At 61.2% G+C, this 18,228-nt stretch overlaps 1 protein-coding gene across 2 annotated transcripts; it reads right to left on the reverse strand.

Annotated features, from left to right (window-relative positions):
• Positions 1–1,350: 1,350 nt before the first annotated feature.
• CDKN1C (cyclin dependent kinase inhibitor 1C) lies at positions 1,351–4,101 on the reverse strand. Of its 2 annotated transcripts, XM_017507724.2 has the most exons (4): positions 3,937–4,101; positions 2,829–3,751; positions 2,151–2,286; positions 1,351–2,057 (listed from the first exon to the last, which is right to left on the reverse strand). In XM_017507724.2, exons 2-3 carry the CDS (start codon positions 3,739–3,741, stop codon positions 2,156–2,158), a joined length of 1,044 nt encoding a protein of 347 aa, XP_017363213.1. In that variant the 5' UTR covers positions 3,742–3,751; positions 3,937–4,101; the 3' UTR covers positions 1,351–2,057; positions 2,151–2,155. The 2 variants fall into 2 exon arrangements, with proteins under 2 accessions (XP_017363213.1, XP_017363211.1); XM_017507722.2 differs by lacking the exon at positions 3,937–4,101 and having other exon boundaries at positions 2,829–3,789.
• Positions 4,102–18,228: the final 14,127 nt, after the last annotated feature.

An 18,228-nucleotide genomic window follows, 5' to 3' on the forward strand; every position in this document is an offset into this window, starting at 1 on the left:
TTAACTCAGGTCACCTTGTATGCCCACCAAACTGCCTGCCAGGTACCCGGTCCAGCCCCCTCCCAGCCCAGGGCAGAAGGTACTGCCACCCTCCTTTATCTCAGAAGGGAAAGGGTTTTGTCCTGCTCACACAGGTGAAGGCGGTGGTATCTGCCCTAGAGGAAAGGTCTGAAGGCTGAAGTCAGGTCTGCGTGGCCTGGTCCCCGTTATCAGCTGAAAGTCCCTGTTGCTGAGCGGAAACAGCAGGGCCTGCCACTCTCAGGGCCCGGGGGCATTTCCCAGAGTCTGGCCCCAGCTGGGCCTCCAGGCCAGCCCCATCGCCCTCCTCGCCCAGCCCTTCCAGGCAGCTTGGGGAGGCTCAGTTAATTATATGTCTAAATACATCTCCAGCATCTCGAGTCCGGCCCCCCTTTGTCCCTGACCAGGGAGGAGGGGGCTGGGGGGAGTCAGCAACTGTCACGTAGGGCTCCACAAGAGTCCACCAGTTCTCTTCCCCTGGGCCAAGGCACCAGCAAAAATACTGCTAGCCGTTCTGTTTTTGCTATTTTACGTCACCCTTTCCATTGTAAGCCATAATTTTCAGAGGTTTATAGGTCAGCTATTAAAAAAAAAAAAGTCTCTTTTACTAAGAGAGGGCTTTGAAACTAGTGGGCTGCTAGGGCAGACGGTGTGGGTGCAGGGGTCGCACACAGCCTCCACTTCTTCCACCAAAGCCTGGGCATCAGAAGCCACCTATCCCCATGCCCTCCTGGTTCCAGGGCGCCTTCCCTTTGTCCCCCCACTTCTCCCTCCCCTCAGAGGCTTCGAGGCCATCCCTCCTCCACTGCAGGTGTGAATAGACCTTGAACGCTTTGGCTGTCTTGTGGCAAGACCTAGGGAGGCCCTGGTGCGAGGCCTGAAGAAGTCTGGAGGGATGATCTGTATTGGTAGAGCCCTGCTCCCCACCCCCACACCCCTGTGTGTCCTCAAACTATCAGGGGCTGAGCCCATCAGCGGGGGCAGAGGGGTTGCCCATGGTTTCCTCGAAACAAGCCTGGGTCTGGGCAGCAAGTCAGGGGCTGTGCTGCCTGCCTGCCTGTTGGGGCTACGTGAAGCCCACGCTTGTCTTTCTGCAGCCCCGCAGGTGGAAGGTGATAAATGCGGGGTGCAGTGCCAGCCAGCTTCCCCTCCTGAGATAAGGGGACTGGAGCAGGTGGGAGTGGGCCAGGCCCAGCTGGGAGAGAGGCTTCCCCTTTTGGATGGACTGGGGATGCCCACTTTGGCCTGCTCTCTCCTGCATTCTAGCTCTCCAGCTTTTGGGGGTGCAGGAGAAGGGAGCTGGAGGCAGGCACAAGCACAAACAGACTGGAGTTGCAGCATTTTTCGGCCTCTTTATTTAGAACCCGGCGGACGGGGGGCCGGGGCAGTGGTACAGTCGGCTCAGGAACCATTTTAACAGATTTGTCTTCAAGTTTAAGATAAACACAGTAATAATAAGAGAGAGAGAGAGAGAGCGAAAGCGCGAAGAGACTGCAAGCTAGGTGGGCGTGTATGGCAGCTACAGCTTGTGAGTGACCCTTTCCCCAGAGTCCGATATGAAAATAAAGTTATACACTTGTCAATAACGGGACGATGTGGGAGATGGAGTGTGCCTTTGGCATAACCAATAACCGAGCTAGTGCGTGGCAGAGCGGTCCACGCCTGGATATAAATAGAAAATATAAGTTAGTATAACTTTAAAAACTTTTTGTACAAATATACATGGTTTTTTTTATTTTTTACTTTTTTTTTACTTTTTTCTTTTTTTTGCACTGAGTTTCAGCAGAGATTAAACATTTTATATAAATGACTCTTAAAGCTTTACACCTTGGGACCAGTGTACCTTCTCGTGCAGAATACATTTAGATATAAAAAGACGTAATCAATACATTGCACAGTTTTCAGAATTTAAACACCGAACGCTGCTCTGCGGCAGCCGCCGCCGGTTGCTGCTACATGAACGGTCCCAGCCGAGGCCCCAGCGCCCTTCCAACGTCCGCTGCCCCGGCAGGTTCCCTCGGGGCTCTTTGGGCTCTAAACTGCAGAGGGGGGGAGAAGAGGGAGGTCAGCAAAGTCCGAGAGCACCCCGCGGGACGGCCCCCCGCGCCCCCCCCCAGGTGCACCGTACTCACTTGGCTCACCGCAGCCTCTTGCGCGGGGTCTGCTCCACCGAGCCCACGCCGGGGGCGCCGCTGGGAGCAGGACACGGCGGGGGGACGTCTCCCGACGCCTTCTCAGGCGCAGATCTCTTGCGCTTGGCGAAGAAATCTGCGGGCGACAGCGCGCACGGCCGGTCAGGGCGGGGCCGGCCGGGAGACCCAAGAGGGGGCCGGGAGAGGGCTTGGGGCGCGGGCCGAGGGCCGGCCGGGGTGGGGGCGCCGTCCCTGCCCGCGCCGAGGTCTACGGCGGGTCAGCTTTGTTTACGTCGCCGCGCAATGTGCTGTGTAAGCATTTCCCCTTGTCCCGCGGCCAAGCCCCCCGGGGCCGCCGCCGCGCTTAACCCCCTCCGCGCCGCTATCACGACGCTCGGCCGAGCCCGGGGAGGGTCTCCCGTGGCCGGGGGCGAAGGCTACGCTCCCGGGGGGTCGCGGCCGGGGCTCCTCCTCCCACCCCGCCCGCGCAAGCCGCTCGAGGGCACGACCAGGGGGCAGGGAGGGGGGTGCGGGCGTAGCCGCGCCCTGAGCGCTGCGGGCCCTTTAATGCCACGGGAGGAGGCGGGAACCCAGCGAGGCCCCCCGAGGGCTGGGGAGACCAGCCGGCCGGACAAAGCGGGGCCGGGCCGGGCCGGGGCGGGGCCGTGCGGGGCTCACCGGAGATCAGAGGCCCGGACAGCTTCTTGATCGCCGCGCCGTTGGCGCTGGCAGCAGCGGTGCTGGCCGCTGGACGTCCAGAAATCCCCGAGTGCAGCTGGTCAGCGAGAGGCTCCTGGCCGCGCTGCCCCTGGTTCGCGCCCTGCTCGGCACTCTCTTGAGGCGCCGCGTCCGGGGCCGGGCCCGGGACGGGGGCCGGAGCCAAGGCCGGGCCCGGAACCGGGCCCGGGGCTGGGCCCGGGGCCGGGGCTGGGGCCGCGACCGGAGCCGGGGCCGGAGCCAGAGCCGGGGCCAGGGCCAAGACCGGGGCCACGACCGGGGCCACGACTGGGGCCACGATCGGGGCCACGACCGGAGCCGCGACCGGACCTGCGATCAGACCCGGAGCCACGACTGGAGCCGGGACCGGAGCCGGGATCTGAGCCGGGATTAGACCCGGAGCCACGACCGGAGCCACGTCCGGAACCACGACCGGGGCCGGAGCCAGGACAGGGGCTGGGGGCGGGGTGGACGGCGGGGCCGGGACCTGGACATTAGGCAGCTGCTCCGGCGCCTCCTCGAGGCCGTCGAGGGACTCAGCGGCCGGCTCGAGGGGCGGGCTGACAGCCACCGCGACCGCGACGGGCCGCGGCGCCAGCAGCAGGCGGCAGCGCCCCACCTGCACCGTCTCGCGGTAGAACGCGGGCACCGACTCGCTGTCCACTTCGGTCCACTGCAGGCGTCCGGGGCCCCGCAGCGGCATGTCCTGCTGGAAGTCGTAGTCCCAGCGATTCTGGTCCTCGGCGTTCAGCTCGGCCAGGCGGGCCTGCAGCTCGCGGCTCAGCTCCTCGTGGTCCACCGGGCCGAAGAGGCTGCGGCAGGCGCTGGTGCGCACAAGTACTGGGAAGGTCCCACGGGCGACAAGACGCTCCATCACGGATGTGCTGCGGAGGGACGCGTCGGACATGGCCCGGGACTGCGCGAACGCGGGCAGCGAGAGAGGAGAGGACAGCGAGAAGAGGGGAAAGAGGAGAGGAGGAGAGGGCGGAGGCCGGGCGCGAGGGAGACCCCGCACAGCCCGACGCTGCGTGTGCGGGGGACGCGGCGGAAGGGCGGGCGCGGCGGCTACCTGGCGGTCGGGTCGAACACTCTCCTGCGTCGAATTCGCTGGTCTGGTCGGGCTGGTAGCCGCGCCCCCTCGATGCCTGCTGGCTAGCTCGCTCGCTCGGGCCTGGCTGGCACCCCTCGAGCACAGCGCACTTGGCCTGTGGAACGCCCAGCCCGCCTGCGCCCGCTTTATACGCGCGGGCCCCACCCCCGTGCGCGCGGGCCCGGCCGCGATTAGCATAATGTAGTATTTTCAGTTTCAACAACACCGCGGCGATTGGTGGCCGCCCCACCACCCCGCCCCTTCGCGGCCCGGCCCCCGCGCGCCGCCCATTGGCCGCGAGCACACCCACCGAGGGCGAGGCGGGGCGCGCGGCCGGGGCGCGCGGCTGATTGGCGGCCGCGGGGTGAGCGCGCTGTAGCAGGGGAAGGGGGCGGTGAGCGGGGCGGGGGCGGGAGTTAAAGGGCGCTGCGGGCGGTAACGTGACACCGCGACGCCCCGCCCCCTCGCCCCATCCCCCCCGGCCGCCCCCACCCCCGCGCCCGCCCCCCACCGGCTCCTTTGTCTGCAGGCGGGGGCCTCGGCCCAGCGCGACAGGGGCCGGCTCCCGGCGGGTCCGGTGTCCGGCCAGGCCCGGCTCGACCCCGGCCCAGTCCGGACCCCGGCGCCCAGCCCCGTCCAGTGCTCGCCCCTGGGCCTCCTGCGCCAGCTGACGGGACTTGGACCCACCGCTGCCAGCTCGGCCCTGGCCTGCGCCGGACGGGGTCTTCGGCTGCCCCCGCGCGGCCTGCTGCTGCTGCTGGGTTGTGTCCCTTCGAGGGGTCCGCGCACCTGGAGCCCTCACACACCTGCTGGCCCGAAGGCCCTCGAGTCGGGAGGGGGGACGGGGTCAGCTCCGCTCTTTCCCGGAGGGACCATGTGTAGGACACTTGGAAAGGCTCCCACCAGCCCCCTGGGGCTGGAGAGAGAAGCCGCTATCTGCGGAGGCCCACCCTGCCCAGTAGATGGAACGCAGGCTTAGCCCAAACTGGGCTGTGCCCATCATGTCACTGTCGGGGGTCCCGGCCCCCCGCAGCCTTGGGCCAGACCACTCCAGCCCCGGGATCTCCCTGTTCAGGCTGGTTGGAGGCTGTTGTACTGGGTAAAAGTGAAAGATCTGCCTGAGGTCATAGGGGAAGGGGCTGAGAAGGACCATGCCCCTCCCCCACCTGCAGCCCTTCCTGGTACAGACCTTGGTCGTGCAAGCGCGCAAGCGCGCGCGCACACACACACACACACACACACACACACACACTCTGCTTCACCCCTGCCAGACCAGACCCAGAGAGACCATTCTTTCTCGCTCTCTCCCCTTTGCCCCACCTACCATGAGGCAGGGAGCCCCCTCCTCAAACGGAGCCATCCAGGTCGGGAGGGGGGACTGTCAGACACCTGTTGGAGGGTCCAGCAGTCCATGAGCTCTGAGCCCCTGTCTCCAGTGAACCTGTGAGCAGCCAGAGACATCTGGGAGGGAGGGACGGCAAGGCCCCCTGAACCCCAAGCAGCCTGCCTCTGAGTCCCAAGACACCCCAGCCCCCATGAAATGCTGTGACAGCGTGCAGATGCCGCTGGGGGAGCAGGGTGGGTCTTCTGGGTCTGGGGGAAGTGAGATCTGAAGTGAGGGGGAGAGCTGTCCTGGACAGGGCGTTAACCCAGGAGAGGGGCCGGGACCCTTGATGGCAGAACCAAATGCAAGGATTTATGTCGATTTCATATTCTCTGTGCACCATTTTCCAAGTTTCCCACAACAAGCACAGATGTTACAATTTTTATTTTAGGAAAACAGAGAAGCTGAAGAAGGCTCCGCAGGCCCTGTGAACCCCTGAAGCAGGGCTCATATCAACTGGCCTGGGAGCAGAAAGAGGCAGGGTCTAGTCAGGCCCCTGCCCCTGTACCACTGCCTCCCCAGAGACTAGGAGCAAAGGGCCAGAGTGGGTAGTGACCTAGTGGCCCTCAGACACCCACACTCCAAACATCCGGACCCGCTGGCCCTAGTGACACCCCTCGGAGGGTGTAGCTGCCTCGCCCTGTGTTACAGAAAAGCAGCAAAAGCAGCAAAGAGACTTCGTCGGCCCCTGAGGCCGCACAGCTGGGAGGAAGCAGGCTCCGCTCAGAAGCTCCCGGCTGCCTGGCTTTCTGGTTTGCTTTCCACTTAGGTTCCCTGCTTTTATTTTTCCACTTTACCAGCTTAATTACAGAGTCGAACTCGGGGCTGTGAGGACTCCTCCCGTCTTGGCCTCATTAGAAGTCGAGAGGTGACCTGCTCTAAGTCTGTCCCTCTGAATTCAATCAAGGGTGGTACCCAGTAGCTTATTAAAACTGCACATCCCAGGAGCGGGGACTGTGCCCCACCAGCCCAAGCCAGGGACACACCTGATGGAAGGCACCCCAGGAGCTGGGGGCTGGGAGTTCCAGGCTCTGCGAGGGGGCCCAGTCCTGCAACCCAACCAGCCCAGAAGCAAACATCTGTCTGGGTGCAACCATCGAGCTCTATTTTTGTCATTTAAAATGTATCCAAAGGGGAAAAAGAAACCAAAGGAACAATATTTGTACTCTGTGTTGCTGCAGAGAGTAGAACTGGGGAGGGGTGCTGGTCCCAAGGGGTGGGCTGTGCTGTGCTAGTGCCCCAGCTCCTGCAAATGGGGGGGCGCCTCTGCAGCAGAGGAAAGGCAGGACATCCACTAGCCTTTGCATTCTCCTCGGAGCACACAGAAAGACATTTCCCAGCTCTCTTGCACACAAGTGGGCCTCGGGACCCGTTTTGGCCGGGAACGTTTTCAAGAACGCTGTTCACCACTTCCAGGCTGTCACGTCCCAGCCGCCCAGGCAGTCCTTCTGCGCCCTCTGCTGGCCAGATGGAGGCTCGGGCCCCCAGGAGAGAACCACCCTCTGCCCTCGGTATTGCCTGTGTTGGGCAGAAGGAATAAAGTTTTATTGCATCTTAACCCACTAGAAATGTAGGGTTCTCCATCACAGTGGGGCGTCACATACTCTGACACGTAGGGAAGGCATGGGTAGATTTCAGCTGGCCTTTGACAGATAAGGAACCAAGGCTTGAGACAATTAAAAACTGCAGCCGGGCTCACACCTACACCCTCAGCACTTTGGGGACACAAAGGCGGGCGGCTTGCTTGATCCCAGGAGTTCCAGACAAGCCTGGGAAACAGAGAGAAACCCCCTCTACAAAAGATTTAAAAAATAGCTGGGTGTGGTGGTGAGTGCCTGTGGTCCCAGCTACTCGGGAGGCTGAGGTGGGAGGATGGCTTGAGCCCAGGAGGTGGAGGCTGCAGTGAGCCGTGATTGTGCCACTGCGCTCCAACCTGGACAACAGAGCAAGATACCCTCGCAGAACAAAACAAACAAACAAACAAAATGCTGCGCAAGCAGTCAAGGCAGGATTCACCTGCAGCCTGACCACTGTGCCTTCCTGCTGCGAAGGCTCCAGAAGCCAGAGCGGCCTGGGGCCCAGCCCTGGTGGAGCTTTGCACAGGAGTCACTAAACCAGCTATTTCCCAGGGACCACCCATGGGCCAGTGCTTGCCACAACCCCACGGGTGGTCAGCCAGTGTCGTAGGCCCACTTCACAACTGAGGTGACAGAGGCGAATGCACTGGCCCATGGGCAGCAGGCCCGGGGTAGACCCAGGAAGCCCCCTCCTCGGCCACATGTGCTTTCTGGTGGATGACCTCCACTCCAGTGCCTCTGCGGCCGCCCGAGGCCTCCCTCTCCCAGGCGTGGTTGTGGCAGCTGTACAGCTGCCTTGATGGCATGTTCACAGTCCCATCAGGAATGGGTGCCGCAGGTGGCTTCACAGAGATACGGGCGCCTGTCAGGCCAGGCCCACTCCCTACCCCAGAGCCCCAGGGAACCCAGATTCTGGGACACAGGACATCCGGCCAGAGGGCCAACTGCCCCTATCAGGGAGGAACCAAGGACAGCCCGGGAGCTCTTTTCTCCTCTCTGACTCAGTGAAAACTGCCTCAGGTCTGTTCCCTGGGTTCTGAAGCCCTGAGCTATCTGCCTTTCAAACAAACAAAGTCCTCAAAGAATGTTCCATTAAGCATGGGCCCACATCATCCATCGATCACAAAGGGCTGAAGAATGCAGGCACAGGGTCAAGATGGGAGGAGAGGTGAGGACTGGACACCACCTGCAACTGTCCGTGCCGCTCCAGGGCCCGTTAGAGATCCGGGTGCCCAGAGCCTGCCCTCAGCAGCAATGCCCTTCCGCAGCACCGCAAGGACCCTGCCAGAGGTGTCTGTGCCCTTCCTGGCTGCCTCCCCAGCTGCTCTCCAGGTGGTGTGCTTTGGAGAGTAGCAGAGGGAAATGATTATCGATGGTAATACTCACTGGCTTCATCCTGTGCTGCTCAGGGCCCTGCCCTAACCCATAGCTGGGCTCATTGCCTCATCTAATCCTTCCAGACCCCGGAGAGGAGGTGTGTTCATGCCCATTTTGCAAGGGAGGGGACTCAGGCTCCCAGAGGTGAAGCCACCTGCCTGAGACCACTGAGATTTGGGGCTGCCTCTGCCTTTCAGCCAGCCCCAGCCCCTCCATAGGACCTCTGGCAGGAGACAGGAGAGCAGGAGCACACAGAAGTCAAGGGCCCTGGGAATCTCCCCTGGACATCCGCCACCCAAGCCCTTGAGCCAGGCCTGGGCATCTGTGCAGGGCACAACCCTGGCCAGCGGTGGCTGACCCTGGAAGGACCACCCATTAGACCTTAAATGCCATCACCCAGCAGCAGGTCCTCAGACAGCCCTGGACAGGCCCGAGAGACCCCTGCCCCCTGAGCCTCCACCTTCCTGTCCATAAGATGGGGTGGGGAGTCATCCAGCCCAGAGGCCCCAGGGGCATGGGGAGTGACAGATTAACCCAAGGCCCCCACTCCTGCAACAGGCAGCTCATTATACACTAGGCGGGGGCCATGCTGGGCCAGGAGAGCTGCTCCCGCACCAGTTCCCGTGCACAAGGCTCGCCCCACCCCCCAGGACGGGCTGTTCTTGGGGCGGCTGCCAGGCACGTCCTCTGCAGGTGCCGGCCCCCCTCCGGTGACGCGGCCACATGCCGCACAAGCTCTCATTACAGGGACTGCCTTGTGCTGAGGGTTCAGGCTGGGGGTCCTCACTCCCCAGGAACCGATGGGTGGAGCTGGGCAGGCCCTGAGGGGAGGCCCAGTGGGAATAGGGAACAGTCACCCCTGCTCCAGAACCGCCCGGGGCTGCTACCCTCGGGGTCTGGAAGAGAGGGGCCCCTGATCCCAGCCTGCCTGAGACTGCTGGTTTCAGCACTGCATGTCCCAGGAAACCCAGGGTCACTGGTCATCCTGGGCTCCACACGGCCCCTTTCTGGGCTAGGAAGGGGAATCCAAGCTAAGAGGCAGGTACAGGGGAGGGTCTCAAGGACATGCAGGGACCTATGGCAGGCAGCCCGCCAGGCCTTTCTTCCCCTTCCTGCCAAGCCGCAGGACACACACTCAGAGGTCCCAGGCCCAGGCTCACTTTATCAGGGAAACAGCAGGAAAAGCACGTCTGTGTGAGCCGGTCTCCCTTCCCACCAAGCCCTTGACTTCCTGCTGGAGCGGGGGTGGGGGGACCCCTGTGACCAGCATCTCCTGCCCACGGAGGGGGGCACTAGGGCCCCCAGGCCTCTCCCGGCCACTCCCTCCCACCCTGCTTTCCACACTCAAGCCGTGGCGTTCCCAGAAGCTCAGGGCCCAGGGAGCAGGAATGCCTCCAGAGAGGGGGCACGAGGGCTTCAGGTGCACCCCAGCACTCCCTCCTCCCCTGCGGGAGCAGGGGCCTGAACTTACAGAGGAAGCCCCGCCCCTTCTGGGCCCTCGGGGGTGAAGGGGCTTCCCAGGCCTTGAGAGAGACTTTAGACGTCAGTTAAGCGTTTGCTACATGGCGTGGCCTCTCTGAATCCTGGTACCTTCCTATGTGGGAAACTGAGGCCAGAGAGGTGGAGTGACCAGCCCAGGGTCCCCCAGCAAGTCAGAGACAATGAAGCCACCTCCTGCCCTGGGCTGGGGTCCCGCCCCACTGACCTCCAGTGTGAGGGAAGGAGGGGAGCCTCCATCACCCTTTCCTTCTTTCCTTCCTTCCTTCCTCCCTCCCATTTTCCACCTCCTCCTGACCGAGTTTTGGAGCCAGGGCAGTCGGCCAGACCCAGCGCAGAGGCCAGGAGGTGACGGCAGGCGTGCCGTGGCTGCCTCCCAGGTGGCTGCACCCCACAGGCAAGGGCTGCTCAGCGTAGATGCTCTGCCCAGAGGATGCCTGTGCCCCCTTCCCCAGCCGCAGGGGCAGCCAGAGGCCAAGCAGCCCCCTGCCCTCGGGAGCCTGGCCGCCTGAGGGCTGAAGCTGGGCGCCTGCTGCCCCCTGGCGTCCCGAAACGGCACAGCCACAGGGACCCCCCACCCGCCTCATTCATGTCTCACACCTGGAGGTGACCCGGGCCAGGCCCTTCCTCTCTGACTTCAGCTCCTCAAGTCTAAGATGGGGGTTCTGCCCAGTGTGGCTCTCTGGGCGACAGCGGGTAGGATCACGTTTATCACAAAACCCCAACACCCCTCAGATCTGGGGGTGGGGCAGTGTCACTGGCACCTCTGTAGGAAACAGCACGTGGGCCTCACCCATCTTCAGGGGGTGGGGGAGGGGAGACAAGGGTCCAGCTCTGCAGCGAGGTGGGCACCCGCCCTGCCGCCCCTCCCCCGTTTCCTCTCCGCTCTCACTGCCCCTCCTCCCCTCCTTCCTCCTTCCTTCCCTCCTCATCCCCAGCTCCTCCTCTTCCTCTTCCTGCCCTGTCCCCCCGCAGGCCCAGGCCCGGCCGGCAGCCCAGCGCCCTCTGCCTTCGTTCCCGCCATTGGAGCTGCTGCCTGGAGCCCCTAGGTGCAGCCAGCCCTGAGGCAGCAGCCTCTCTGTGGGGCCTGCGCCTGCCCACCGTGTGGTCACTGCCTGGACGCTGTGGACAGCACACTCTTCAGTCCTACGCACAACTGCGCCCTGGCTGCTTCAGAACAAGGAATCATAGTCCTGCTCCCAGCTGGGAGCTGGGGGCCGGCAATCAGGCAGCTGCAGAAGTGGTCAGGGAGGGCGAGGCCCACAGGCCCAGCTCAGAGAGTGAGCGGGAATAGGCCCGGGGACGGGGCGGCTGGAGAGGGCTGCAGGGCTTGGGCTGCAGCTCAGGAGCTGGCTTTACCCTGGAGGCCACCAGATTTGCTCCTTAGCACCCGGCCCAGCAAGGGGAACAGTATGGGGAACAAGTGACAGGCACTGCCTGGCCAGCAGCAAACACAGAGGCTGTGGAGTCGGGCAGAGCATCTGCCTCTTACAAGCTGTGTGTCCTTGGGCAAGTTGCTTAACCTCTCTGTGCCTCTTCTTGCTCATCTGTAAGGCTTCTGATGAGGCACTGCAGCCCTCTTCTTGAGGACGCCACTACCCTCACCATCATCAGCCTCTCCCTCCAACCTAGAGGGGCAGGCAGGCCACAGACCTGCCACTGGCACCCCTCCAACTGTGTTGCAATAAAAACAGGACATTCCCTCTATACCCAGGGGCGTGGGCTGGCGGGGAACAAAGGCATCCATACCCCCCGTCACATAGTTCTCAGACAGGCAGGATGAAATGGGTTTTGTCTGTGTGTTTGTTTGGTTTTTGAGATGGAGTCTCACCCTGTGGCCCAGGCTGGAGTGCAGTGGTAGAATCTCAGCTCACTTCAACCTCCACCTCCCAGGTTCAAGTAATTCTCCTGCCTCAGCCTCCCAAGTAGCTGGGATTACAGGCATCTGCCACCACGCCCAGCTAATTTTTGTATTTTTAGAAGAGACAGGATTTCACCATGTTGGCCAGGCTGGTCTTGAACTCCGGACCTCATGATCCCCCCACCTTGGCCTCCCAAAGTGCTGGGATTACAGGCACGAGCCACTATGCCCAGCCTAGGATGAAATGTCATCTATATGACAAGCAGCTTGGGCAGTGAACCCCACCTTTGTCAGAGTTCAGGACAGTCCATGGGATACAGGTCACTGTGACTGTGATGCACCAGTCTTCATGCCAGCGCTGAGTGAGCACTGAGACACACATGCCCAGCACCCAGCAGTGGCCCCATCCCCCAGCTGCTGGTCAGTACCAGCTGCCACTGCTGCACACCCTCTCTGCCAGGCAGCCTCATGCCATGCACTTTACGTGCAAATGATCTTGTCTGATCCTCACAAGCATCCTGTGAGGCAGGGATTAACACTGTCCCCATTTCACAGATGGGGAAACTGAGGCTCAAGAGTTCCAGGCCCATGCAAGTCCTGGTAAATAGTGAAGATGCCAGCCTGGTGGGGCTGACTGCAGAGTGCATGTGTAAGTGCTGGGCTCTGTCACAGCACTGGCCCCTGGCACATATGCTGCCAGGATTTTAAGATTGGGGCCCCCCTTGCTGAGCCCTATTTACAACTGCCCCCTTCCCTGGGTTACTACAGGTTTTAATTTGCAGCAATTAGTGAATCGAACTCATGTGGGGTCTTACTTGTATTTGCTTTTTAGTTTTTTGTGTTTTGGGGATTTGAGGTTTTATTGAGAGCATCTCACTGTGTCACCCAGGCTGGAGTGCCGTGGTGCAATCTTGGCTCACTGCAACCTCTGCCTCCCAGATTCACAATTCTAATGCCTCAGCCTCCCAAGTAGCTGGGATTACAGGCATGTACCACCATACCCAGCTAAATTTGTGTATTTTTAGTAGAGATGAAGTTTTGCCATGTTGGCTAGGCTGGTCTTGGAGTCCTGGCCTCAAGTGATCTGCCTGCCTCAGCCCCCAAAATGCTGGGATTACAAGCATGAGCCACCTCGCCGGGCCCTGTATTTGATCAGCCATGGCAGCCTGGCAGATGTTGCTGAGGGTGTCTGGGCACCTGGGCGTGGGCCTAGTGGCCTGAGCAGCACCTCCTTCTCAAATGTCAAATCGAAACCCGGACTAGGGGTGTCTGATTGGTGGCCTCACCTGTCTGCCTGTCCGTTCAGCAACATCTCCCTGGGACCTCAGGGGCAACTGTGCCTTCAGGGGCTTCAGGGTGGGCAGGCAGCAACAGAAATAAGTATACAGAGCAGGGCAGTGCCAGGCTGCATGACGAGGGAGGCGAGAGGGGATTTTCAGGGCAATGACTTGTGCCAAGATCCAAGGGTGGAAGGGAAGGGACGTGCAGGCAAGGGAACCATTCCAGGCATGGGACAAAGGCACAGACCCAACCAAAGATGAGTGCAGGGCAGGCAGTGCTGAAGGTGGAGCGCCCTCTCTCTCTCTCTCTCTCTCTCTCTCTCTCTCTCTCTTTCTCATGCTTCTTTGGTTTGCAAAATGTGGTAAGATCCAGTGGGGGCCAAGGCCCCAGGGCCCCGGAGCTGGCCACCCCCAGAACAGAGCGATGTAACCAGAGGTCTAGGGGTGGGAACAACTAGTTTTAGAAACTCACCCAGCCAGGTCCAGGGTGCCCGGAGCAGAGAAGGGAGGCTGCTACATCTCCCTGAGATGCCAGTACAGCTGCCTCCGATGGAAACCAAACAACCAGGCTCCCTGAAGCTTCCAGCAAGCCTTGGGGTGGGGCGGACAGGTGACAGCTGAGGGGTGTCCAAGGGTCAGAAGTAACTGCATGGGTTTTGTAACTTCTCTTGCTTCTTGGAAATCCTTCTTGCATCTTTCTATAATCCCTACTGAATTCTGAAGGTTCTAAAAGACCCAGAGGCTGGGTGCTATGGCCCATGCCTGTAATTCCAGTGGGAGGATCGCTTGAGGCCAGGAGTTGAAGACTAGCCCAGGCAACATGGCAAGACCTTATCTCTACAATAAAAAATGTTTTAATTAGCTGGGTGCAGTGGTCTTCGTCTGTAGTCCCAGCTACTAGGGAGGTTGAGGCAGGAGGATCACTTGAACCCAGGAGTTCGAGGTGGCAGTGAGCTATGATGGTACCACTGCACTCCAGCCTGGATGACAGAGCAAGTGCTTGCCTTATACAAAATAAAATAAAGAGACCCTGGATGTGCGTTGGATGGTGACAGCTTGGGGCTGTCCTTTGCTTCTGAGGGACAAGGGACTGGAAGCAAAGGAGGCTGCAGTTGGGGGAAACGTGTGTGCCTAAGAGATGGGCAGTAGCTAAGCTCCAGGCCCTCAGGCAGGGGCCTGTTGGGGGACAGAGGCACTGGTGGCCATGCCACCCACCCTGCCTCAGTTTCCCAGTTCCTGTGCCACTGCCTGGCTGCCTCCCCAGCCTCCACCGTTGTCCCTCCCTACCTCTAGGCCAAGGACTGGGGAGAGTCCATGTGGCCTCCAGGGTCCCATAGGGAAGGGTGACTCAGTTTGTCCGGACCTGTCCCAATTTTAGCATGGGAAGTCCCACATCCCAAAACTCCTCAGTCCCTAGCAAACCGGGGCTCCCCCAAGCAATGAGTGAGCCTCCTAGGGCAGGGTGCCAGCCCCTCCACCCATATCCTCTGCTCCCTTGGCCTGTGGTATGAGAAAGAGGACGAGGGCTACTCCAAACTGCACCTTCACTGTCCCCCAAAAGCCTGGACGCCTCCCCCAGGCTGCCATCTAGGCCCTTATCTCCTTCAGCTGTGGCTGTGGCCAGCATGAAGCCCACCATGTTGGAAGCCCCAGGTCCAGGCCCACAGTGGAGCTCAGGGACCCCAGGCCTCTGCCCAAAGCCCGAAGTGGGTGGCCGCCTTCCCTCCATTTGGACACTGGTGTTGGGACTGGCCCTTGACCCTAAGCCCATCTGGGGTCCCTGGATCACTAGAGGCCAGTGGAGAAGCCCCTATTGGCAGGCAGAGCCTCCTCCAGGGACAGGCTGCCCTGGCCCGAAGGCCACAGTTCCACACACCTCTCGTGGGAGACGTCACAGTGCAATGCCCAGCCCTGGATGAGGTCCCAACCCTGTCCCTCCTCCGAAAAGTCTCTGCCCAAACTCCAATCCCAGAAGCACATTCACAGAGTCCAGTTCTAGAAGGTTCCTCAACGCCTGTCAGCCCAGTTCCTCACGTGGCACCTGCAGAGCCTGGCCCTAGCAGGTGAGAGGCCGAGTAGGCACCACCAGGCCTCCTCAGGACTACCTGACAAGCCCAGCCCCTTCGAGCTGGGGGCTGACCCCTGGGACCCAAGGATCTCAGGTCGGGGGGTAAGGGGCCTTTGAACCCAGGCTCCCAGACTCTTAACCTGACACCTCTCAGATGAAGCTGAGGCCAGGTGCCCGGTGCCTACAGCAGGCTGGAAGCCCCTCATAGGCCTGTGACTCCCAGGACAACATACCAAGCCTGGGGTGCTGGAACGGAGCCCCACAGGGTGTCAGACACAGATCCCGCCGTGAGGTCCAGGCAGCCCCGACCGACTGAGGCCTGCAACCTCGCCTTACCTGGCTGAGAAGGTGCAAGGCGGGTGGGAGCCCAGGTTGCGGCAATCCTGCCTCAGCTCCAGCCCCGCCCCAGGCAAGACCTTGTTGGCTTTGTTGAGACAGGTCCCTGGAGAATCACAGGGGCAAGAGCAGAAGGCCTCAAGGAGCACACATTCCCTGCTCCCATGGAGGGTGACGAAGACCAGACCCCTCCATGCTCCCTCCAGATGACCCCTCTGTCCTCTGTAGTATCACGCCTTTACATCTTAACATCGTGAACACAGGTTTTCTCTCTTCATCCCACGAGGTCAGCCCCCATGCCTACGATGCTCCTGCCAAAGCCACCAGTGAGTCCGGTGCTTGGCCCACAGAAGCTCCCAGGTCTCCGCCCGCTGACCCACCTCTCCCTCCAGGCCCGACTCTTCGTTTCCCTCCTTTCCCTGGTCAGACGCCTGGCACCTCCTGGTGCTGGGGCCCGGCCTTTGCCTCTGGCCCCTCTCCTCTCCAGCCCCACCTGCTCCTGCTCATCTCATCCGGGGTCAGAGCTCTAAGTAGGACCTCGATGTGAACCACACCCTCCCGTTCAGCTCAGCTGCAAACTGCACCCTCTGCCCCCTCTGCCGGCTCACAGGCCCCTCCCTGGATGGACCTACAGGGTTCCCTCCCCTGGTGTTGCCCCCAGCCACCCCTTCCCAGCAGCCCTGCCCTGGAGGCCCCCTCAATTGACCCTTTCAGGCCAGGCCCCAACCAGCAGGAAGTCAGTCAGCCCCTCCTTCCAGGGAGGTTCAAACCCTGCCCCTCGAAGCCCCCCAGGCCCCTCCCAAACCCACACCACCTCTCATCTCGACCACGGCAGAGACCTCCTGCACTGCCCCTCCCTCCATCCCCCATCAGCATGTCACCCAGAGGCTCCCTGGGGAGCAGAAGGGACCGAGAACCCTGCAGCAGTGTCCACGCACACACAGGAAGGACTCCAGCGCCCGTAGGGTGCGTCGTTTCCTTACGCCTTGTGGCGACTTGGGAGCCTCTGCCTCCCTGAAACTTGCACACGTGTGCTAAAAATGCAGCTGCCAAAGGCTGACGTCCCAAACAGCTGGCACAGGACACCCACACAGTAGGTGTTCCGTAAATGTTTGCTGGGTTAAGACAGACCCAAAGCCATTTCAGGTGTCCAGGCAGTGGTATAGGAGGGGTCAGCTCTGAGGCTGGCCTCCTCTCGTTCGGGATGCTCTCAGGGCTCCCAGCCTCCAGGGAGCAGCCGTCAGAGCAAGACTTCTTGACGCGGATCTGGCGTGTCCCTGCCCAGCCCTCCCAGACTCGCTTTCTACCCCGCTGCCCCACTGTGCACCCTCGGCCCCAGCCCCTTCCAGTGGCTCAGCTTCCCTAACACTCCCAACCTCGGCTTACCTGTAAGGTCATCCATGCTGTTCTCTCAGCCAGGATGCCCTTCCCATACCCGACCAACCCATGCCCACCTTTAAGACTGGCTGGGGCATCACCTCCTGCTGTGGGCTCGAGGGAGAGGCCAGGGGCCCTGGATGGGTGGCACCTGCAGAGCCGGGGCCTAGCAGGTGAGAGGCACCACCAGGCCTCCCCAGGGCTTCCTGACAAGCCCAGCCCCTTTGGGCTGACAGCTGACCCCTGGGGCCGAAGGATACCAGGTTGGGGGGTGAGGGACCTGTGACCTCAGCCTCCCAGACTCTTAACCTGACACCTCCCAGATGAAGCTGAGGCCAGGTGCCTGGTGCCCACAGCAGGCTGGAAGCCCCCACAAGGCTGTGACTCCCAGGATGACATACAGCTGTCCTCCAGTCGGCCTGGGTCCCCTCGCCCAGCAGAACCGTCGCCATGCTTCTCCGAAGCCGTGCATGTGCTGGGGCTGGGAGGCTCCAGCTTGTTGGCCCACAACCAAAGCGGCTTCCTCCAGAGGAGGAAGTCCAGGGTTCCAGGGCTCCTCTTGCTTCGCTCCTCACCCCCCAAAGGGCAGTCTTCTCACATTCCCTCAGAACCAGGAAGCTCCCCCACCCACAGTGAGCCCGTTCGTGACAAAAAAAAAAGGTCGATCTGATTTCCTCTGCTCAACCAGTTCCCCGGCCACCTGAGGCCCGGCTTCGCCTGGAGGAAGACAGTGGTAAGTTCCCAGCCTTCCTGCCAGAGGGAGAAGGACCCCAGCCTCCCCTGCCCGCCTCTCCTGCCACTTCACCCTCCAAGTCCTGCCCAGAGAACTTAGGAGGCCTCTGGAACCTCTTGGGGACAGTCCCTCACACCTGCCCCATGGAGTAAATGTCCATGTGAATACCCATCCTCCCCCAGGAGTCCCAAATCTAAGACACCCTGAGACTCCTGTCACCTGCCCCCATCCTGGCTTCCACAGCTGGCCCTTCTGTGCAGTCCTTCCAGGAAACCCTGGCTGACCTGAGTTCTCAGCTTTGGGCTCTGGGCTCTCAGCTTGACTGAACCCTCCCCAAGTCCCCAGGGAGGCCAGTGGTGACCATTCTTAAACTGAGCTTGTAGAGGATCTGGGGACACCCACCCCAGATACAAACACATCCCCACATTTGCGCTGTTTGGGCTGGAATCTCCTCAGGCATGCGCTGCTTCCGTATGTTTGCTAAAAAACCAGCTGGCAGAAGGCAAGTTCACTGGATGAAAGATATTTGGTCCGCAAATTTATTGATGTGTATGCATGGGAGTCTTCAGAACGAAGACTCAAAGATACGCGGGAAATTGCCATTTTTATGTTTAGGCTCAACAAAGTATGGAGAACCATGCAGGAAGAAAAATGAACAAAAGGGCCTGTGCTAACCCTAACCCTAACCCTAATCCTAACCCTAGGTCCTAACCCCACTGCCCTAACCCTACTGCCCTGACCCCACTGCCCTGACCCCACTGCCCTGACCCCACTGCCCTGA

Source organism: Cebus imitator, unplaced genomic scaffold (assembly GCF_001604975.1).
Source record: "Cebus imitator isolate Cc_AM_T3 unplaced genomic scaffold, Cebus_imitator-1.0 Scaffold384, whole genome shotgun sequence".
Lineage (NCBI taxonomy): Eukaryota > Metazoa > Chordata > Mammalia > Primates > Cebidae > Cebus > Cebus imitator.

What these genes read in the sequence shown, in the direction of transcription:
- CDKN1C (XM_017507722.2), bottom strand. Translation starts at nt 3,774, where the DNA reads ATGTCCGACGCGTCCCTCCGCAGCACATCCGTGATGGAGCGTCTTGTC. An exon ending in GTCCGGGCCTCTGATCTCCG is followed by an intron (nt 2,287 to 2,828) that starts GTGAGCCCCGCA and finishes TGTCGCCCGCAG; the next exon opens with ATTTCTTCGCCAAGCGCAAG.